Source organism: Centruroides sculpturatus, unplaced genomic scaffold (assembly GCF_000671375.1).
Source record: "Centruroides sculpturatus isolate CEXI.00-Female unplaced genomic scaffold, Cexi_2.0 scaffold999, whole genome shotgun sequence".
Classification (NCBI taxonomy): domain Eukaryota; kingdom Metazoa; phylum Arthropoda; class Arachnida; order Scorpiones; family Buthidae; genus Centruroides; species Centruroides sculpturatus.
Genome location: NW_019385237.1, coordinates 151,617 through 175,632, shown reverse-complemented (window position 1 = coordinate 175,632; position 24,016 = coordinate 151,617). Strand labels below are relative to the sequence as shown.

The 24,016-nt window shown below is 31.5% G+C and overlaps 4 protein-coding genes across 4 annotated transcripts in view; all 4 read right to left on the bottom strand.

Annotated features, from left to right (window-relative positions):
- LOC111636557 (allene oxide synthase-lipoxygenase protein-like) overlaps positions 1-7,715 on the bottom strand; it is a 21,089-nt gene extending 13,374 nt beyond the window's left edge. The window contains exons 1-8 of the mRNA XM_023381837.1: positions 7,581-7,715; positions 7,405-7,502; positions 5,972-6,104; positions 5,796-5,891; positions 4,208-4,304; positions 2,423-2,541; positions 471-962; positions 378-385 (exon numbers count right to left, since the gene is read on the bottom strand). Of these exons, the coding sequence (XP_023237605.1) occupies positions 378-385; positions 471-962; positions 2,423-2,541; positions 4,208-4,304; positions 5,796-5,891; positions 5,972-6,104; positions 7,405-7,502; positions 7,581-7,700 (1,163 nt within the window). The 5' untranslated portion in view covers positions 7,701-7,715. The remainder of the gene's footprint in view (positions 1-377; positions 386-470; positions 963-2,422; positions 2,542-4,207; positions 4,305-5,795; positions 5,892-5,971; positions 6,105-7,404; positions 7,503-7,580) is intronic.
- On the bottom strand, positions 242-2,080 carry LOC111636553 (arachidonate 5-lipoxygenase-like). The gene is made up of 2 exons (XM_023381833.1): positions 1,879-2,080; positions 242-927 (listed from the first exon to the last, which is right to left on the bottom strand). Exons 1-2 carry the CDS (start codon positions 1,944-1,946, stop codon positions 351-353), a joined length of 645 nt encoding a protein of 214 aa, XP_023237601.1. The 5' UTR covers positions 1,947-2,080; the 3' UTR covers positions 242-350.
- A 1,215-nt stretch (positions 7,716-8,930) lies between the features above and the next one.
- Positions 8,931-10,704, bottom strand: LOC111636552 (arachidonate 5-lipoxygenase-like). Its single transcript, XM_023381831.1, has 2 exons — positions 10,568-10,704; positions 8,931-9,616 (listed from the first exon to the last, which is right to left on the bottom strand). Exons 1-2 carry the CDS (start codon positions 10,633-10,635, stop codon positions 9,040-9,042), a joined length of 645 nt encoding a protein of 214 aa, XP_023237599.1. The 5' UTR covers positions 10,636-10,704; the 3' UTR covers positions 8,931-9,039.
- Positions 10,705-17,407: 6,703 nt separating this feature from the next.
- On the bottom strand, positions 17,408-19,039 carry LOC111636556 (arachidonate 5-lipoxygenase-like). Its single transcript, XM_023381836.1, has 2 exons — positions 18,903-19,039; positions 17,408-17,951 (listed from the first exon to the last, which is right to left on the bottom strand). The coding sequence occupies exons 1-2, from the start codon at positions 18,968-18,970 to the stop codon at positions 17,408-17,410; spliced, it is 612 nt and encodes a 203-aa protein (XP_023237604.1). The 5' UTR covers positions 18,971-19,039.
- Between the last annotated feature and the right edge of the window lie 4,977 nt (positions 19,040-24,016).

Genomic DNA, 24,016 nt, shown 5'->3' with positions numbered 1-24,016 from the left:
ATATACAGTCGACCCCCCTATAAGATAGAGATACGTTCCAATTTATTAGGAATCCGATTTCTTACAAGTCGTTCCAATCACAGCCCGACACGTGTCAAGTTTACGGACTACGGCTGATTGAAAGGTTTTCTTCCATAAAATTAATTGATTCTACACTAATCCGACTCAACATTTCCAAAATACATATATTTTTTCGTAGTTTTATAGGAATCGTAATTATAGGACCGTAATTATAGGGGGGTCGACTGTATATATAAGCATACATTGGCCATCCCGTATACAAATAATATAGGGTGGCCCAAAAGTCAGTTAACCTGTAAATATAATTTCGAAGCTGTACTAAGTTGGTTTTAACTTATATCGGTTAACTGACTTACCGACCATCCTGTATATAAATTAAAAAAATATATATATTTTAATACTTTTGTATCCAGTTTATAGTTTTGAAAGATAGAAAAACAGAAACTAACCTGTGCGGGTCCGTCTTTGATATGAGTGGTATATTGATAAATCTGTCTTTTGCTCGTTAATTCTTTGGATCTTTGGCATTTGTTGCTGTCGAATTGAGGAAGGACACTGTCGTATTCGTTTATACAGTATTTTCTGTACGGGTGTATCCATCTGTGTACAGGGAACGTCGCAATACGATCTTTGTCTTCGATGATAATTATATCCAAATACCAGGCATCGCCGATTCCAGATGTGTCCCTGTGTAATTCTATTTGATTTACGATGCCGAAGTTAATGTCAACGTTTATATCGAAGCTGTCAGTTGTGCCCCTTTCTAAATCGTTCCTCCACCAATGATCTAATTTGAATTCTTCGCTCCTGTTACCGATTTTATCTTTTATTGAAAGATAAACATTCGAATCTGTTCCTGCACCCTTCCTATCACCGGTCCTCACGTGTACTTTCAACTTCCTTTTTCTACGGAAAATACCGAGTGAAATCATTAATACAAGCTTTTAAATAGTTTAGAATAAAATGGGAATTTTATTTAAATTGAATTATAATTTTAAATTTAAATAATTAAGATTTTGTAGTCGACGTCACACTACAGATCACGTGGGATGAAGTCGCTTTTTTGTAATATAGAGCTCGTTATAAACAAAATTTTTTGAATTTTATTTAAAAAATTCATGGTTTAAATATTTAAAATAATAATTGAGATATTTATATATCTATTTATATATAAAGTATAAGTATTACGTTGCACGCGATTTTCATGTGTCATATTAAGGTAGTGTTCAAAGGATTGTTTATAAACTTCGATATTATTAAAATTTATTTAAATACCAAGCTGATTTTAAATAAAAATAATAAGATATTTTCTTAAATATTAAATAAATCTATTAACAGGAAAATTATACTTATAAAAACTTTACCATATAATTAACACAGTATCACAAAAACGTGTTACACCTGAAAATTTTTCCAGAGTGTCAGTTAAATTACAGAATGTGACATTCAAAATATAATAATAATATATTAATTGCTTAATTAGAATTTAAATTATCACGGTAATATATGTTTAATAATGATATTCATATATAACTTGTATGTAACCCTTTATTAATGAGGACACTTCAAGATATACATCATGATTATATGTTTCCTATATGAAATTATATCGTAGTGTCTATTCTATAGCACTTAAGGATGGAATAAATAGCATAAGAAAAGCGTTTATCCTAAATTAAGTTACAGAAAATAGCCCGAGGAAGTGATGATCACGTATAGCACGCACCAATACTTAAGGAAATTACAGAGCGTAAATTAGATAAGAATTTTGTTTAAAAAAATGAAGAATTATTAACTAAAATATGTAAAATTTGATAAATAAAAGAATAATTGTATGTAAAAATGAGATAAACTCACCTTTCTCTTCGCAACATTGCCGATGAAACAACTTTTCCAAGGACGTTGTCGAATTTATTTTTATACATAGCTTAGTGCCATCTGACGTCGATAGTTTAAATTAAACACGAAAATTGAGTGGTGAAACCATAGTTCTGCCACCCTTTTATAATTGTAAATAGTGTTACACAATGTGACGTAACCAAAAATTCACGCCTGTTTCGTCTACATGTAGTAAGGCAAGAGTTAAATGAATGTAATTACAATGGGAATTCCAGGAAGAAAAATGACCAGAAACACACTTCAAAGAAGGAAATTTGAAAAAAAAAATAAATAAAATTATATTAATNAAAATAACTAAATAAAATATTATATTAATTTAATTATAAACTATTTAAAATATTCGCAATTATCAGTTTAACTCATTAAACAACTCATTTAATAATACAGTTGACTTGTTATGAAATAAATTGAAAAATAGAATGTTTATAAAATCGAATTTATTTCGGCAGATTCAATAAAATAAATGAGAAAGAACAATTAAAGTGAAATCAAAATGTACTCACGAATTGATCGCCAACAAATAAAGAAAATGAGGTGACATTAATCTGAAAAGTGGATGAGATGGTGACAAATGACGGTGCGTACAAATAACCACGCCTTCCATCAACAAATGAGTTAAACCTTAAGTGAAAATTCATTATCAATTTTTATTCCCCCATAAAAATATTTATATGTATGTCTAGATATTAAAAATATGGAATTATAATAATGTAATTCAAGAGAAATTTCTTAATTAACATTGATAAGTATATTTAAAAAAAACCCATAAAAATAAATTCTTTATAAAATATTTTTAGTTTTTTACGTTATATAAAAATTGTGTTTTAAGGATAATTAATATTTTAAACCATGATTGGTATGTGTAAACCAATATTATGTTTTGAAGTATGAAGAGGTGCAAGTTCCAAGGTCAACTATAATAATGAAATTTAACATTCAATCTCACTATCTTCTGTCCATGAACTATTCACTTGTTAGTTATTAATTTATTTCTCCAAACAGGGCCTTACGCCTATGCTATATACCTTATGTCTCACACAGGGTCATCTAGAGCTTGTATAGGAGAATTAGTCAATTTTTAAAGGTTTTGTGGGTTTTCTCCAGATTCACTCCTAAAATATTTTACTCAGAAATATCGTTACGTCATTTCCTGCCTCTAGGCATAAATGTGGGCTCTTTTTTTTTCTGTTTTAAACAGGAAGCCTGTATTGAATCAATGCCATCTGTGTTAGGTTACCTTGTAGTTTCGAAACAAGAGTGCGAAATTACAACATTCTAACAGGAAGAAAGGAAACTCCTTGTTTAATATTCACACATTCCAATAATAAAGCAGATTTATAGGTGTGATGATTGTTTATTTTATGGTTTTTGTTGACTCAAGCTGCATATTCAGTTTCTCTTAGGATTCATATAGAAAACATCTGTTCTTACACACTAATAGTGTTATGGAGAAATTAATTTACTAAAATAATTTCTCCATAACACTATTAATTCTATATATTAAAATGCCATTTGTTTTAAGTAATACCTGGAATAAAAAAATAATTTTTTTAATTCTGTAAAATTTCTTCTACAGTTATTTTTTAAACTAAGAATGAATCTCTGTTACCTTTATTCTATAAAACAAAAATTTAAACTAGATTTGTTTAAATTTAAACTAGAATTTAAACTATTCATTCAGAGTTCAACAACATTACATGACCTGATTCAATTGAAAGTTAACTTCATATCTATGTAAATTTTAATACAGTTATTTTTTAAACTAAGAATGAATCTCTGTTACCTTTATTCTATAAAACAAAAATTTAAACTAGATTTGTAGCTATTCATTCAGAGTTCAACAACATTACATGACCTGATTCAATTGAAAGTTAACTTCATATCTATGTAAATTTTAATACAATGCCTTTGATTTAATTATAATTAAACTAAAAAAAAACTGCTGTTAATTCTGTCATCAAGTTGTTAATAAATGCGTAATTAATTTTAGATTTAAATTAATCGCGACGACGCGCGTAGCGATTGTACGCGCACCCCACATGCCAAAATAAAAATAATACAATAATGTAATGACGTAAACAAATTTATATTTAATTCTAGAATTTAAATAGAAAATCATGTGATTAAAATGTCAATAGGAGTGTCAAGTTCTGTGACGTGGATAGTATAATAAAACAATATTTTATATTCTCTTCGTTACAAGTTCAATGGTATTATATCTGACATTATATACAAATATCTGTTTATAAATTCCTGTAATTTAATATAATATAATAATAAATCTTACCTAAATGTGTACACGATTGATGAAATATAGCATCTGCGTTATTAAAATAGAGTTTTGCTAGTAACCAAGTGTAAGGAGGATCTGAAGGCAAAAATACCTAAAAATAATATTTTAAATGCATTTTTTAACGATATTTATATATGAGAAAAGCTTAGAAAATACGTCGATAACATTAATTTTAGAATATTATATTATTAAAGTTCTTTTACTAGAAAAAATTTACATATTTGTATAACACAAGCGCACACTATCGTTGATTTTGGCGCGTGTCCCGTGTGTAAATTTCTAAAAATAAAAGTACCAATGGCTTACACAGTTGTATTAGAATTTAAGTATTTGTGTAAAAGGTAAATTATTTAAAATAAAAAAAAACACTAAAAATTTGGAATAACATTTTACCTCCTGTACAATTCGCGTGAAGAAAGGAATTAAACGCGCAGTTGCTTATTCAGTTTCGAATGTTCTTTGAAAATCACTCGATTTTTATAAATGGAAGGCCTAAACAAGGCGAACGTACAAAAATCATTGGAATTTTTATACTAGAAATCTGATGAAAGGTAAATTTTTCAATGTAAAACGTTTTAAACGCATTATAGAGCACGACATATGACAATTAAGAGAGATGAAAAGAAGAAAATGTCATTTAGAGCTGAAGGAAGTAAAAGAAAAAGAGTTGAATTGACTGAAGTGTTGGTTAGCAGCTGTTGATGCCACTGTTGGTAAGGTAGACTAGTCTCTCGGTAAGCTAGGTCAAAAGTTCAAAATAATAATAAAAGAAATATTATCATTATGAAAATAATTCTGCACGCGAATACATTGCGAAGCAGGAAAACAAACAAGGTTACGCCAACGAATGAACAAAGGAGATCTGCGGCGCAAAAACAACCTGAATGTTACGGACGACGAATCTCGTTTTTACATTGGGTGGTTCCGAATGTACTGGAAATAAATGTCACTATGAAAAAAGAAAAGGAAGTTCTGTCAGTTCAAACGTCACGCAAAGTTTCTGACGAAAGTTTTGGCTTGGATAACCAAACTCCACGCGTGTGGTCTCGGGTCTTCACCATGTAAACTTTTTATTAACATACGAATAAGAATGTATAGTACCGAGTTCATTAAGAAGAGGCTAGTCACATTCTTGAAGAACTTTCCACTATTCTCGAGAGAGAAATCCTGCCTTTGACCAACACGAGATACGGTACATTCTTCATGAAAACGATGTGCCTAATGTACCCAATCGAGAATAATCTTACGGTTTTGGCATCAGTTAAAGCGGAAAGTATGGCTGAGATATAAAGCAAAGTGTATTAGCATCTGGGAGGCCAGTTATGACTGAGAACCTTTCGGAACGTGTGAAAACAAGTTCGAAAGGCAGCAGACCGTGGAGATTTGATTTTGTTAAACAGAGACTGATCAAATATGTTTTCTTTAATTTATTTTACGTCATTGTTCGTTTTCATATTCCAAATTTTTAGTTTACTCATGCTTAATTGACGATGCGGCGTAAATATTCGCGCTTATTTCGTCGCATGTGTTATATAACTGATGCAAAAACGTATAAAAAAAATGAAAAATTCAAAATATTTACAGGATTATCTGGTCCTTTCTCTTGAAATAATTGAATAGCAATTGGCATCAGATTTCCTGAATTATTCAAATAAAATAGAGCCAGAGGTGAACACAACTAGGAAAAAAGTTTATTAAGTTAAAAACTAAAATAAAAACATATTTTACGTTTTTACATATTTATGTTTTTAAACTTACCACTGTATTTTCCACAGTGTATATGTTCTGTAAAACTTCCAAATCGATGATAAATATACGATTTTCTTCGAGAGCATCATTCAAACTTAGACCTTCCAAAAATGGCTCAACCATTGACGGTTCAATTTCAAAGCTTTAAATTATATTTTAAAAAAATCATACATTATTTTAAAATATTTGTATTCATAATGAAAGATTTATTTAAGAAATTTTGCATAGTCAATAATATATTATTTTCTGTTTTCCCCAGAAACTTTTACTAGCTGGATGGATTGGCAAAATAATAATAATAATAATAAAGTACTGATAGTATTGTAAGAATTTCTGTTACAATATTTGCAAATATAACTCCTATAATTCGTTTTCCTCTACAAACTCATGCACTTTATATAGAAATCAGTATCAGGAAACTGATCTTCAGACAGTTTTTCCACTCCGTTCATATATGCATATAGGTCTACTGTATATGTTTCCCATTTTCTTTTTGAGATTTCGGCATTCCATCAGATAGGAATCTGATAGAATGCCGAAATCTTGAAGCATGATCCTGAAGCGGAATGCTTATATAGAAAAACATTTGAAGGAAGTTGTGGAGAAGTTAATTCACCACATGGTCTCGTCTCTACTCACTTCTTGAAATGTCCACCCGTTTCTGCCTATGATGAAACGGATGGACATTTCAGCATATGTTTAATGAAGCTAGGCATTTCATGTAATGCCTAAAGACTCATTAGCATATGGCATAATAAAAAAACGGCGAATGTTTTTGCATTTCTGTATGTTGTTATACGCGGATTTCTGGATACCGGAAAATTCCCAGGGAGGTGCACGATTGGATTCAATCCAGGATTCCCCCGAGCGGTAGAATGATTCTTAGTCATCCGGCCGACACATTCTTCTGGCACACAGTCCGTATAGCCATTATATCTTGCTGTATTATCATATTAACAAAAAGCAATTATCTTGATATGATTGCTATATATTGGTGTATTTTCATCAAATAATTCACATTCAACATATAGACGTGTGGAAAACATTCACCTGTTTTGGATTACACCACGTGCTAATAAGCCATTAGATATTACATGAAATCATTAGACAGATGCCGAAATATGCACTCGTTTTAACATCTGCAGAAATCAGGTTAGCATTTCAAGAAGTGGCTAGAAAAACCAGAGAAATTCTGAACAAATGTCGAGTACAGGATGTGCTAGCACTTCAATAAATGCCAACTATAGTTTAAAGCAGTGATTGCCGAAATGGGTGCTAACACCCTTACTATAAAATTGAAATCAACGCCCATAACATCTCGTAAGGATCCACGGTGGAGCCTCAACTATGGGCCCTCATTGCAGATCCTTTGAAGTCACAATAATTAATATAATTAAAACAAATTAATTAGCAATTTTATAATTGTAATAAAATAATCTTACTTGTCTGGAATGTTTTTACAAAGCTTTATTAAAACTGGATTTGTGCCTTGAATTTTTTGCAAACCAAACCAATAATCTTCAGTCCACCATTGAAGGCTCTACAATTAAATTAATAATAATTTTAAAATTATTTAATATGATACAAACGAATAATAAATAAATTAAAATTTCTTTACATGAGGTTCTTCCAAATTGAATTTATAAACATTTTTCAAATCGTTGAGGGATTTCCATCTTCCTGTTGTTAAATGAGTTAACGAACTTGAAATTTGTAATTTAACTTTATTAAATAGCATGTCGGACTAAAAATTAAAAAAATTAATTAATTAAAATAATTAATTACAATGAAATTTTCTAGAAAAAAATTTAATTGATTTATTCTAATTAATTATTATTATTATTATTATTAAATTAGAATTAAAATATCTTTCGCTCTTAAGATAGAGCAATGTTTTCTTTTTTTTTTCTAATTTAAATAAAATTTCGCATGCATGGATATAAATCGACGCGAATAAAATATCATTTATGAAGTAATCACCCTTGACACTCGAAAGTGTTGCCATGTTAGGAGGGGTTGGCAAATTGGCAGATTATCCTTAGAAGAGTCATGCTGTCTCTGCCAGACTGGAAATGTCTCGCTCTGTCCCACTTTCCTCACTTAAGTCAGTCGATGACGAGCTTGAAAAATGGAAAAACCCTCGAATGACCCTTCAATATGTTAGCACGAACTTTCTCTCGTGTTAATTAAACACGCGAGTTTTTACCTGTTTAATAAACACTAAAATTGCGTTAAATTTACTTATAAATTATTATAACATTTGACTCACCTTTGTAGTATTGTTTGTAGACACGGTCAACACTAAATTATTATTGTTTTGCCTGAGTAAACTCTCTAAGAATTGCTTACTGTTGCTACAATGCACCGAACCCAATACTAATAAAGTGAAGAATAGTTGGAGGAGTTTATTTACGTATGCCATATTTAGCACATAGGTTACATCTAAGGTACAGCATCGCCCTGGTAGTAGCTCATGTTGAAGCCTGGCTGGATAGTTAGTTACTGAAGGACGTCTGTTCTACCCAACGAGTGAGGATAGCACGTACTACTTTGCTATTCGCTTCTGCATGACCGTGTTGCATCTATCTATATCATTGCGCATATACTTTCTTCCATATTAAATTACTGTTAACTCACTGATACACATACTATCAATTATCTTCACTAAAAATCGATCAGAAGATGTGCAGGAAGCGAAATATGCCGACACAGTTCCTACCCCCCCANATATACAGTCGACCCCCCTATAAGATAGAGATACGTTCCAATTTATTAGGAATCCGATTTCTTACAAGTCGTTCCAATCACAGCCCGACACGTGTCAAGTTTACGGACTACGGCTGATTGAAAGGTTTTCTTCCATAAAATTAATTGATTCTACACTAATCCGACTCAACATTTCCAAAATACATATATTTTTTCGTAGTTTTATAGGAATCGTAATTATAGGACCGTAATTATAGGGGGGTCGACTGTATATATAAGCATACATTGGCCATCCCGTATACAAATAATATAGGGTGGCCCAAAAGTCAGTTAACCTGTAAATATAATTTCGAAGCTGTACTAAGTTGGTTTTAACTTATATCGGTTAACTGACTTACCGACCATCCTGTATATAAATTAAAAAAATATATATATTTTAATACTTTTGTATCCAGTTTATAGTTTTGAAAGATAGAAAAACAGAAACTAACCTGTGCGGGTCCGTCTTTGATATGAGTGGTATATTGATAAATCTGTCTTTTGCTCGTTAATTCTTTGGATCTTTGGCATTTGTTGCTGTCGAATTGAGGAAGGACACTGTCGTATTCGTTTATACAGTATTTTCTGTACGGGTGTATCCATCTGTGTACAGGGAACGTCGCAATACGATCTTTGTCTTCGATGATAATTATATCCAAATACCAGGCATCGCCGATTCCAGATGTGTCCCTGTGTAATTCTATTTGATTTACGATGCCGAAGTTAATGTCAACGTTTATATCGAAGCTGTCAGTTGTGCCCCTTTCTAAATCGTTCCTCCACCAATGATCTAATTTGAATTCTTCGCTCCTGTTACCGATTTTATCTTTTATTGAAAGATAAACATTCGAATCTGTTCCTGCACCCTTCCTATCACCGGTCCTCACGTGTACTTTCAACTTCCTTTTTCTACGGAAAATACCGAGTGAAATCATTAATACAAGCTTTTAAATAGTTTAGAATAAAATGGGAATTTTATTTAAATTGAATTATAATTTTAAATTTAAATAATTAAGATTTTGTAGTCGACGTCACACTACAGATCACGTGGGATGAAGTCGCTTTTTTGTAATATAGAGCTCGTTATAAACAAAATTTTTTGAATTTTATTTAAAAAATTCATGGTTTAAATATTTAAAATAATAATTGAGATATTTATATATCTATTTATATATAAAGTATAAGTATTACGTTGCACGCGATTTTCATGTGTCATATTAAGGTAGTGTTCAAAGGATTGTTTATAAACTTCGATATTATTAAAATTTATTTAAATACCAAGCTGATTTTAAATAAAAATAATAAGATATTTTCTTAAATATTAAATAAATCTATTAACAGGAAAATTATACTTATAAAAACTTTACCATATAATTAACACAGTATCACAAAAACGTGTTACACCTGAAAATTTTTCCAGAGTGTCAGTTAAATTACAGAATGTGACATTCAAAATATAATAATAATATATTAATTGCTTAATTAGAATTTAAATTATCACGGTAATATATGATTAATAATGATATTCATATATAACTTGTATGTAACCCTTTATTAATGAGGACACTTCAAGATATACATCATGATTATATGTTTCCTATATGAAATTATATCGTAGTGTCTATTCTATAGCACTTAAGGATGGAATAAATAGCATAAGAAAAGCGTTTATCCTAAATTAAGTTACAGAAAATAGCCCGAGGAAGTGATGATCACGTATAGCACGCACCAATACTTAAGGAAATTACAGAGCGTAAATTAGATAAGAATTTTGTTTAAAAAAATGAAGAATTATTAACTAAAATATGTAAAATTTGATAAATAAAAGAATAATTGTATGTAAAAATGAGATAAACTCACCTTTCTCTTCGCAACATTGCCGATGAAACAACTTTTCCAAGGACGTTGTCGAATTTATTTTTATACATAGCTTAGTGCCATCTGACGTCGATAGTTTAAATTAAACACGAAAATTGAGTGGTGAAACCATAGTTCTGCCACCCTTTTATAATTGTAAATAGTGTTACACAATGTGACGTAACCAAAAATTCACGCTTGTTTCGTCTACATGTAGTAAGGCAAGAGTTAAATGAATGTAATTACAATGGGAATTCCAGGAAGAAAAATGACCAGAAACACACTTCAAAGAAGGAAATTTGAAAAAAAAAATAAATAAAATTATATTAATTTGATTTTTCCTGTTTAAGAAGCGAGGAAAAAAATTTGAAATTTAATATTTTCCTGTTTTATACCTAAAATAATAATAATAAAAAATTATTATACTGTATATTATTTTGTAATTGTCTGTCTGTAACGTTCTACTTTTTAAGAACGAATGAAAGTAACGCTTTTTACGAGATTACTTTGACGTAGTAATGACGTAATAGGAAATTATCATGTGGAAACAAAAATGGCGATGCCGAAACTGATAACGTTTAGCTCTTTATCAATTAAAATAATATAAAAAAAACAATTTTATTTTATACTAAAAATATTTTTATATACAGAAAAGTTTGAAAATTTCCTTAACGTATCGATCAGTTTACTGGTTTTATACTGAGAAAGTATATAAATTTTTAAAAAAAGGAAATTGTAGTTCATCAGTTTTATATATATTTATATATATTTGTATTTTATACGCGAAATTTATCTACTTTTTAAATAATTTTAACGAGAAAACAAAGAGCATCTGACAAATTTCATCGAAAACATCGACAGGTGATGCCAGATCGATTCACTTATTTTCTAGATTTTTTTCCTCCCTGTTGTTTTGTTTTTGACGTAGAAAATCCAACTGTCAAAATAAATATCTGGAAAATTTATAGAAGTAAAGATATATTAATGGAGAAAGATATAAGTTTCTTAGTAGCAAATCAGAGAGGATCAATTCGTGTTATCTTAAAATTTTTTTTCTGAATTCTCTCAAATTACATTTTCCGAATGAATAAATTTAATGGAATAACCATTTCAATTATTAAATTTATAAAATGTTTACTTATTTATTAGTATTTCAGTATATTATACAACTATTGAATTGTTATTAATTATACACAAAAAGTGATAATAAAATTTACATTAACGTATTTCTGTATTTTAAATAAAGTGTTATTAATATTAGTGATTAGCATTAGCATTTTTTTTATTTAGGTGATGCGTAATCTTCGCTACGTTCTATCTTGTAAATATGGTATCCACAAGGAGTACCAATATTGCTGATCCTTTGCAAATTACTATCCATAGTTGGTCGCGGGTTCGCGCCTCACCAACGTAAAGTTTTTTAGGTTTTTTCACGTATCTAACACATAAATAGGGTCAGTTTTTCGTAGACGGGGTTCTTCTGGGAAGTAACTCTCCTTGACACATCGTCAATGGATTGTGTAATTATCTTATTCGCCCATCAGTGGCCGAGTGAATAAAACCACTGAACACTGTTCCTGGATTCGCATTCCGCCAACGGTCTGGCCAGTGGAGTTTTCCTGGTTTTCTTCACTTTAGTAACATCTAAATAGGGGTCAGTTTCCCATAGAAGACCTCCCGGAAGACATTCCTCTCGGCAGATCGCCCATGTGTCGCGTTGCCTTATGTCAATAAATCAAGCCAAGCCAAGCCAAACCAATTGCCTTATTCCACCCCAATTAAAGAATCTAATTTTCTGAATTTCGGATAATTTTAATATTGTAAATGGCTTCGTTCGTAGATTTCAAAATTCAATTACTTTAAATAATTGCACGTTTCAGGAATTTTACACGAGCGATCTGTTCCGGATATGTCGGGCACCGTCTCTCACTGAACACGTAATGAGTATGATTAAAAAGGCCCTGTTAGACCTCATCCCTCACCACCGAGTGGTGAGAGATGAGGCCCAACGTATCAGATTTCTGGATAGTTCCCACTCGGATGCCTTAACTGCCTTGGCCATCTGCCTGTCCTTTTAAATATTCCATGAAGATTGATTGTAAATTTTATTTCCTGTTTTCATAGTAGATAAGTTTATAATTAAAGAATTTCGCAAAACAGTGGGGTCTCCAAGAATAATAATAAAATGTCCTTCAAAATATATTTGATTGCAACTTGAATTGTATTATAACTATGGACGTGACTTCGATGCACTCGACTGATGGAAGGTAACTACAAAATGACGCATTCAAATAATTTCAAATTAGGAAATATTTTAAAACATTTAAGACACGTGGACTCAATCAAATGTGTTACACTGAAGTGAATAAAAACCCTATTGATAAAGTTTTACTTAGTTTTTGGGCTGCAATATGAAAAAATTGTAGACCTATAAATTTCCACTGTCGTCCGTCTGCCTGTCGTTCCTCAATTTTTAGAACGGTGTTAGGTAAATGAAATTCAAGAGCTTAGGGGCAGAAGACTCCGATTAACTATATATTATGAAAACCGGGAGTCGTGCTATTTTAATTCAAAAATTTTCCCAAGAAGACTTTTATAATAGGCGTTATATAGGGATGATAAAGGATGGACTATGGCCTTAGCCAGAACAATTTTGAAGATTGCTGATTATCCTATGCAGATTCAAACTCCGGTACTTCGGAATGACAGGTCGATGGTTTAATTATCCCGATCATTCTCCAATCCGCTTTTGGTGTTGCGAAACAATGAATATTAATAGCATTACTGCGCAGACAAGTGACCAAGGCGTCAGCGTACTACTATGGGGAACCCGGGATCGAATATGGGCGAGACATCAGAAATTCTTCGTGGACGGTCTATCCTGGATGTGTCGGGCCCGTCTCTTAATTTTGGACTTGGCTTGATTTAAATAGGCATTTTCAGTGCCCACATGTTAGAAATAGCCCAGAAAACGGGTATATAACATAAATAATAATAATATGAATGTGGATTAACAGAAACTAAGTTCGGTCTTTGGCCTAAAATATCGATGGAAAATCTGCATCTACAGACGTTCCCTGTTTACATTTTGGTTCATCAAGTGTTTACAAAAGTATTTTGGGTTACATAAACGCTTTATGTGATTATTATTTCTTTAAAATACAAGATCTGTATTTTAAATTTAGCACAGAAAGATTTAAAGTAGAAAATAATATAAATTTAGCTGTTGTTTTGGTTTATTTGTTTATGGCAACGCGACACGTGATCGATCTGCCAAGGGGATGCCTCCCGGGAGGACTTTCTAAGTCCTCATTTACGTGTTACAAACGTGAAGGAATCCTGAAAACTTCACATGGCCAGCCAGTTGGCTAGGTTCGAACCCACAACCAGTGTTTAATAGTGTTATTCACTCAGTCACTGATGGACCTATATAGATTTAGCGTCTAATAATTTAGTATTTGATAATTTAATTATTTAAAAATAATGTGATTTAAAAAAAAATAAATAAAATTTAAAAGTTTTACATCCAAGAATAATTAGTAAATTTGCAAATTTTGAAATTCTCAATTAAAACTTAATTGAGAGATTCACTTAAATACTCAACATGTTTAACTTTATGTTGTGTACTTAATTAAAATTTTTAATTGTAGAAATTATGTCATATATTTATATAAAATATTAAATTTCTACCCTAAAATAGTTTTTNTCAAAACCAAGTTCCCCCGCCATTTTATGGGAGCGCTGATTCGATGTTGAATCATAGAGTTTGAAGCTTCTTGCGTGATGTTCGATGCCCCTTTTTATATCCTGTGCCCTCTTTTTTATAGTCTGCGGGCGCCGCTAGATTCGATCCAGGATTCTTATGTTGCATCCAGTAGAATTTAAAATAGATAATTTAATAAAAAGAATCCCTTGTAGCTTCAACGTGAAATGAATACGAATGAAAAATAAAAATTAGTCAGACTGGTTAAGAACACAGATAATTACTTCTTATTCATTTCTATTGAACATTATATGATCTAAGTTGCATGAAAGCCCACCGAGTGAACACTGAACGCTGAACACTGAGTAACACCACGGAACATTGGTTGTTGGTCGTGGGTTCGCGCCTCTCCAACGGACTGGCCACGTGGAGTTTTCCGAGTTTCCTTCACGTGTTTAACATCTAAATAGAGGCCAGTTTTTACAGGAAGTATTCCCAGGAGGAATCTTCTCCTTGGCAGATCGCCCAAGTGTTGCATTTCCTTATTCCATCAAGTTCATTTCTTATATTTTGTTTGAATTTCTATTAAGCATCTTATAAATTTTTCATTACGGTAATTTCTATTATAAAATGATTTTCAAGGATAAATTGTATTGTTGTATGATCTGCCCAAACAATGAATTTACATTTTTAGATGCAATTTATTTATTCATTTATTTTCATAAACGTTCATTAATCTTTAAAATCGTTGTTAGAGTCATGGCATATAATAAACATCAAAATATATTGTATTAGATGGTAAATTATGAATCGTATTAGATACTGACCCAAAAGTTAAATAATCACATCATTTTTTAAGTACTTCCGCGATTTCTGAGCGTGTCAAAGCGCTATTTTGAACAATGTTTGCGTAGTTTGTATATAATAAAGTATTTGAAATTGGGCCACTCAGTATGAATCAATAGCATATAGGCGATCTGCTAAGGGGAATGCTTTTCGGGAGGACTTTCAACGTGAACCTGGCCGCCCATATTTAGTTATTAGAAACGTGAAGAAAACCAAGAAAAAATACGTGAAAGTCTTTCGGTGAGGTGCGAACCAGCGCTCAGTGGTTTTATTCATTCAGCCATTGCTGGGCCGGAAAAGGATTTATTTATTTCATAGATGGATCATTGCGTGAGTATTTATTAATATCAATTATCAATGCTAATTGTTTTCAAATATATATTTTTAAATCAGTTGTAATTTATTTCAGCTAGGAAATATGAATATAAAATTCAATTTAAAAAAAAAATAAAGCACTCTTTATATGTACATGGGTTAAAATTTTAATAGTGAAAATTTACAGACAGCAGTATGATAAAATTAAATGTGAATGACGTTTATACATATCTGAAAGACCAAATTACAGATGTGGAAACTTACAGCTTGTGTTTTTTATTATTTGATTAGACAGCTTATATGAACATCTTAGTTAGCTCGGTGGTAATGGGAACTTCTGAAACGTCCTCCACACTCAACCGATATTTCCATATAATTTTGATTTTTTTGCTAGGTGAATGAACCAGTTTGTGAGTAACGTTTTTAATTAAGAGAAATTACATATGCAATGGATCGTGCAGTGGCAGATGCCAATAGAAGTAAGTATGGCATCGAACGTCTTCCAAAATCATAACAATCGGTCCCACTAATGGACGGAGGCTATATTGAAATATTAATAATAGGTATCCAATTTTCTCACTACTAAAATTTCAATCCTCGTATATATTTACTAAATAATTTTTCACGAAGAGCCATGTAAGGATTCTCTGGAAAATAATTACCGTTGATTCAACTTTGATTGATCAATACCGTTGATTGATTCAACTTAAAGTTGCGTTAAATTATTCCTATTTCGTTCATTCGCTCTTTACATTTGTAAAGTTACGACGACAAATAACATTAAAATTAATTAGTTTTATCGCAGTAAAAATAATTATTATCGCTTTGTAAATATCTTTATCATATACTCACATTTGTGGCTATAGAAACTTTAAAAATAACTAGGTGATAGATTGATAAAGGTTTCATCCCTATACTGTATTATCTATGTAATACAAGAATTTTCGTTTACTTATTATACACATATATCTTTGTAAAAATTCTCCGCCCTGTTAGTACCAAGAGGACTCTTTTTTTTAGCAAGCCAATTACGGGTTCGTCCAAGCCACAAGGGGCAGCCAAGAGATAAGGCACGAGGGCCTACATATCCAGACGGACAATCCCACGAAAAATTCTTGGAATTTTTCGATCCGTTCGTATTCGATTTTGGGTCTTCCAGAGCGGCGGGTCGTCACCTTAACCGCTCAGCCACCTATCCTCATTGTTATATTCGTATATGTACAGGGTAATTCAAAAATGGCGGATAAAACTTTACTGTGTGATCAATTATTCAATTTACAATAAAAAAAATGTTAATATATTCCTGTCTGATTCTCAAACATGATCGAATTACAGATAAAAGTCTTCATTTCGTAGCCCGCCCCTGGCGATGCGCGAACCCACGAATGAACTACCTGTGTTCAGGGAACTGAACCGCTCGGTCGCTGGTGGGTCTATGTAGATTTTAGAATATTGATATACCGAAACCAGTATACAGTCGAATTCCTTTTATACGATTTTCAAGGGAAGAGAAATATCGTATAACAAGAAAAACGTACAAGTGAAACTACTTTTAAATTGCTTTCAGGCCCCGCCAGTGGCCAATCGGTTCCGTTCCCTGAACACTGGGAGTTTAGTCGTGGGTTAGCGCCTCCCCAGGACGGGTTGACCACGTAGATTTTGTTTAGGCAGGATTTTGTTTATCCACTTTGAAACTTGATAACTCCTGTGTTTTTTGTCGAAAATTTCTGAAATTTTGCAGGAAAGTTTGCGCATTAGGGAAACTGATGTTGTTAAATTTTTGTGGTTAAAAATCGAGGGGGTGAGAAGATATAGAGGGATCACGTGTAATATTTCAATTGGGATCGGACTTAATGAAGANTTCCTGTTTTATATTGCATTAATTTTATACCATTCTATTTAAATACACTATTTTTAGAACTTCCTTCTGGTTTATGTCCTTTATGCCTTGACAAATTTCCGACGAATTTCGGAACACTCTATTGTAATTCTGCTTTTGGTGAGTTATATTTTAATACTTTTGTATCCAGTTTATAGTTTTGAAAGATAGAAAAACAGAAACTAACCTGTGCGGGTCCATCTTTGATATGAGTGGTATATTGATAAATCTGTCTTTTGCTCGTTAATTCTTTGGATCTTTGGCATTTGTTGCTGTCGAATTGAGGAAGGACACTGTCGTATTCGTTTATACAGTATTTTCTGTACGGGTGTATCCATCTGTGTACAGGGAACGTCGCAATACGATCTTTGTCTTCGATGATAATTATATCCAAATACCAGGCATCGCCGATTCCAGATGTGTCCCTGTGTAATTCTATTTGATTTACGATGCCGAAGTTAATGTCAACGTTTATATCGAAGCTGTCAGTTGTGCCCCTTTCTAAATCGTTCCTCCACCAATGATCTAATTTGAATTCTTCGCTCCTGTTACCGATTTTATCTTTTATTGAAAGATAAACATTCGAATCTGTTCCTGCACCCTTCCTATCACCGGTCCTCACGTGTACTTTCAACTTCCTTTTTCTACGGAAAATACCGAGTGAAATCATTAATACAAGCTTTTAAATAGTTTAGAATAAAATGGGAATTTTATTTAAATTGAATTATAATTTTAAATTTAAATAATTAAGATTTTGTAGTCGACGTCACACTACAGATCACGTGGGATGAAGTCGCTTTTTTGTAATATAGAGCTCGTTATAAACAAAATTTTTTGAATTTTATTTAAAAAATTCATGGTTTAAATATTTAAAATAATAATTGAGATATTTATATATCTATTTATATATAAAGTATAAGTATTACGTTGCACGCGATTTTCATGTGTCATATTAAGGTAGTGTTCAAAGGATTGTTTATAAACTTCGATATTATTAAAATTTATTTAAATACCAAGCTGATTTTAAATAAAAATAATAAGATATTTTCTTAAATATTAAATAAATCTATTAACAGGAAAATTATACTTATAAAAACTTTACCATATAATTAACACAGTATCACAAAAACGTGTTACACCTGAAAATTTTTCCAGAGTGTCAGTTAAATTACAGAATGTGACATTCAAAATATAATAATAATATATTAATTGCTTAATTAGAATTTAAATTATCACGGTAATATATGATTAATAATGATATTCATATATAACTTGTATGTAACCCTTTATTAATGAGGACACTTCAAGATATACATCATGATTATATGTTTCCTATATGAAATTATATCGTAGTGTCTATTCTATAGCACTTAAGGATGGAATAAATAGCATAAGAAAAGCGTTTATCCTAAATTAAGTTACAGAAAATAGCCCGAGGAAGTGATGATCACGTATAGCACGCACCAATACTTAAGGAAATTACAGAGCGTAAATTAGATAAGAATTTTGTTTAAAAAAATGAAGAATTATTAACTAAAATATGTAAAATTTGATAAATAAAAGAATAATTGTATGTAAAAATGAGATAAACTCACCTTTCTCTTCGCAACATTGCCGATGAAACAACTTTTCCAAGGACGTTGTCGAATTTATTTTTATACATAGCTTAGTGCCATCTGACGTCGATAGTTTAAATTAAACACGAAAATTGAGTGGTGAAACCATAGTTCTGCCACCCTTTTATAATTGTAAATAGTGTTACACAATGTGACGTAACCAAAAATTCACGCTTGTTTCGTCTACATGTAGTAAGGCAAGAGTTAAATGAATGTAATTACAATGGGAATTCCAGGAAGAAAAATGACCAGAAACACACTTCAAAGAAGGAAATTTGAAAAAAAAAATAAATAAAATTATATTAATTTGATTTTTCCTGTTTAAGAAGCGAGGAAAAAAATTTGAAATTTAATATTTTCCTGTTTTATACCTAAAATAATAATAATAAAAAATTATTATACTGTATATTATTTTGTAATTGTCTGTCTGTAACGTTCTACTTTTTAAGAACGAATGAAAGTAACGCTTTTTACGAGATTACTTTGACGTAGTAATGACGTAATAGGAAATTATCATGTGGAAACAAAAATGGCGATGCCGAAACTGATAACGTTTAGCTCTTTATCAATTAAAATAATATAAAAAAAACAATTTTATTTTATACTAAAAATATTTTTATATACAGAAAAGTTTGAAAATTTCCTTAACGTATCGATCAGTTTACTGGTTTTATACTGAGAAAGTATATAAATTTTTAAAAAAAGGAAATTGTAGTTCATCAGTTTTATATATATTTATATATATTTGTATTTTATACGCGAAATTTATCTACTTTTTAAATAATTTTAACGAGAAAACAAAGAGCATCTGACAAATTTCATCGAAAACATCGACAGGTGATGCCAGATCGATTCACTTATTTTCTAGATTTTTTTCCTCCCTGTTGTTTTGTTTTTGACGTAGAAAATCCAACTGTCAAAATAAATATCTGGAAAATTTATAGAAGTAAAGATATATTAATGGAGAAAGATATAAGTTTCTTAGTAGCAAATCAGAGAGGATCAATTCGTGTTATCTTAAAATTTCTTTTCTGAATTCTCTCAAATTACATTTTCCGAATGAATAAATTTAATGGAATAACCATTTCAATTATTAAATTTATAAAATGTTTACTTATTTATTAGTATTTCAGTATATTATACAACTATTGAATTGTTATTAATTATACACAAAAAGTGATAATAAAATTTACATTAACGTATTTCTGTATTTTAAATAAAGTGTTATTAATATTCGTGATTAGCATTAGAATTTTTTTTTTATTTAGGTGATGCGTAATCTTCGCTACGTTCTATCTTGTAAATATGGTATCCACAAGGAGTACCAATATTGCTGATCCTTTGCAAATTACTATCCATAGTTGGTCGCGGGTTCGCGCCTCACCAACATAAAGATTTTTAGGTTTTTTCACGTATCTAACACATAAATAGGGTCAGTTTTTCATAGACGGTTCTTCCGGGAGGTAACTCTCCTTGACACATCGTCAATGGATTGTGTAATTATCTTATTCGCCCATCAGTGGCCGAGTGAATAAAACCACTGAACACTGTTCCTGGATTCGCATTCCGCCAACGGTCTGGCCAGTGGAGTTTTCCTGGTTTTCTTCACTTTAGTAACATCTAAATAGGGGTCAGTTTCCCATAGAAGACCTCCCGGAAGACATTCCTCTCGGCAGATCGCCCATGTGTCGCGTTGCCTTATGTCAATAAATCAAGCCAAGCCAAGCCAAACCAATTGCCTTATTCCACCCCAATTAAAGAATCTAATTTTCTGAATTTCGGATAATTTTAATATTGTAAATGGCTTCGTTCGTAGATTTCAAAATTCAATTACTTTAAATAATTGCACGTTTCAGGAATTTTACACGAGCGATCTGTTCCGGATATGTCGGGCACCGTCTCTCACTGAACACGTAATGAGTATGATTAAAAAGGCCCTGTTAGACCTCATCCCTCACCACCGAGTGGTGAGAGATGAGGCCCAACGTATCAGATTTCTGGATAGTTCCCACTCGGATGCCTTAACTGCCTTGGCCATCTGCCTGTCCTTTTAAATATTCCATGAAGATTGATTGTAAATTTTATTTCCTGTTTTCATAGTAGATAAGTTTATAATTAAAGAATTTCGCAAAACAGTGGGGTCTCCAAGAATAATAATAAAATGTCCTTCAAAATATATTTGATTGCAACTTGAATTGTATTATAACTATGGACGTGACTTCGATGCACTCGACTGATGGAAGGTAACTACAAAATGACGCATTCAAATAATTTCAAATTAGGAAATATTTTAAAACATTTAAGACACGTGGACTCAATCAAATGTGTTACACTGAAGTGAATAAAAACCCTATTGATAAAGTTTTACTTAGTTTTTGGGCTGCAATATGAAAAAATTGTAGACCTATAAATTTCCACTGTCGTCCGTCTGCCTGTCGTTCCTCAATTTTTAGAACGGTGTTAGGTAAATGAAATTCAAGAGCTTAGGGGCAGAAGACTCCGATTAACTATATATTATGAAAACCGGGAGTCGTGCTATTTTAATTCAAAAATTTTCCCAAGAAGACTTTTATAATAGGCGTTATATAGGGATGATAAAGGATGGACTATGGCCTTAGCCAGAACAATTTTGAAGATTGCTGATTATCCTATGCAGATTCAAACTCCGGTACTTCGGAATGACAGGTCGATGGTTTAATTATCCCGATCATTCTCCAATCCGCTTTTGGTGTTGCGAAACAATGAATATTAATAGCATTACTGCGCAGACAAGTGACCAAGGCGTCAGCGTACTACTATGGGGAACCCGGGATCGAATATGGGCGAGACATCAGAAATTCTTCGTGGACGGTCTATCCTGGATGTGTCGGGCCCGTCTCTTAATTTTGGACTTGGCTTGATTTAAATAGGCATTTTCAGTGCCCACATGTTAGAAATAGCCCAGAAAACGGGTATATAACATAAATAATAATAATATGAATGTGGATTAACAGAAACTAAGTTCGGTCTTTGGCCTAAAATATCGATGGAAAATCTGCATCTACAGACGTTCCCTGTTTACATTTTGGTTCATCAAGTGTTTACAAAAGTATTTTGGGTTACATAAACGCTTTATGTGATTATTATTTCTTTAAAATACAAGATCTGTATTTTAAATTTAGCACAGAAAGATTTAAAGTAGAAAATAATATAAATTTAGCTGTTGTTTTGGTTTATTTGTTTATGGCAACGCGACACGTGATCGATCTGCCAAGGGGATGCCTCCCGGGAGGACTTTCTAAGTCCTCATTTACGTGTTACAAACGTGAAGGAATCCTGAAAACTTCACATGGCCAGCCAGTTGGCTAGGTTCGAACCCACAACCAGTGTTTAATAGTGTTATTCACTCAGTCACTGATGGACCTATATAGATTTAGCGTCTAATAATTTAGTATTTGATAATTTAATTATTTAAAAATAATGTGATTTAAAAAAAAATAAATAAAATTTAAAAGTTTTACATCCAAGAATAATTAGTAAATTTGCAAATTTTGAAATTCTCAATTAAAACTTAATTGAGAGATTCACTTAAATACTCAACATGTTTAACTTTATGTTGTGTACTTAATTAAAATTTTTAATTGTAGAAATTATGTCATATATTTATATAAAATATTAAATTTCTACCCTAAAATAGTTTTTATTTATCATTAATTATTATTTTAACCTGTATTCAAAGCGACTAATTAATATTTAATTTCTATGAATTTCATCTGTCTACAATTGAATATATGGGAATTATATAATTATATTAGCAAGGATATAATAAATGCAATACAGGATATAATTTAATAAAAAGAATCCCTTGTAGCTTCAACGTGAAATGAATACGAATGAAAAATAAAAATTAGTCAGACTGGTTAAGAACACAGATAATTACTTCTTATTCATTTCTATTGAACATTATATGATCTAAGTTGCATGAAAGCCCACCGAGTGAACACTGAACGCTGAACACTGAGTAACACCACGGAACATTGGTTGTTGGTCGTGGGTTCGCGCCTCTCCAACGGACTGGCCACGTGGAGTTTTCCGAGTTTCCTTCACGTGTTTAACATCTAAATAGAGGCCAGTTTTTACAGGAAGTATTCCCAGGAGGAATCTTCTCCTTGGCAGATCGCCCAAGTGTTGCATTTCCTTATTCCATCAAGTTCATTTCTTATATTTTGTTTGAATTTCTATTAAGCATCTTATAAATTTTTCATTACGGTAATTTCTATTATAAAATGATTTTCAAGGATAAATTGTATTGTTGTATGATCTGCCCAAACAATGAATTTACATTTTTAGATGCAATTTATTTATTCATTTATTTTCATAAACGTTCATTAATCTTTAAAATCGTTGTTAGAGTCATGGCATATAATAAACATCAAAATATATTGTATTAGATGGTAAATTATGAATCGTATTAGATACTGACCCAAAAGTTAAATAATCACATCATTTTTTAAGTACTTCCGCGATTTCTGAGCGTGTCAAAGCGCTATTTTGAACAATGTTTGCGTAGTTTGTATATAATAAAGTATTTGAAATTGGGCCACTCAGTATGAATCAATAGCATATAGGCGATCTGCTAAGGGGAATGCTTTTCGGGAGGACTTTCAACGTGAACCTGGCCGCCCATATTTAGTTATTAGAAACGTGAAGAAAACCAAGAAAAAATACGTGAAAGTCTTTCGGTGAGGTGCGAACCAGCGCTCAGTGGTTTTATTCATTCAGCCATTGCTGGGCCGGAAAAGGATTTATTTATTTCATAGATGGATCATTGCGTGAGTATTTATTAATATCAATTATCAATGCTAATTGTTTTCAAATATATATTTTTAAATCAGTTGTAATTTATTTCAGCTAGGAAATATGAATATAAAATTCAATTTAAAAAAAAAATAAAGCACTCTTTATATGTACATGGGTTAAAATTTTAATAGTGAAAATTTACAGACAGCAGTATGATAAAATTAAATGTGAATGACGTTTATACATATCTGAAAGACCAAATTACAGATGTGGAAACTTACAGCTTGTGTTTTTTATTATTTGATTAGACAGCT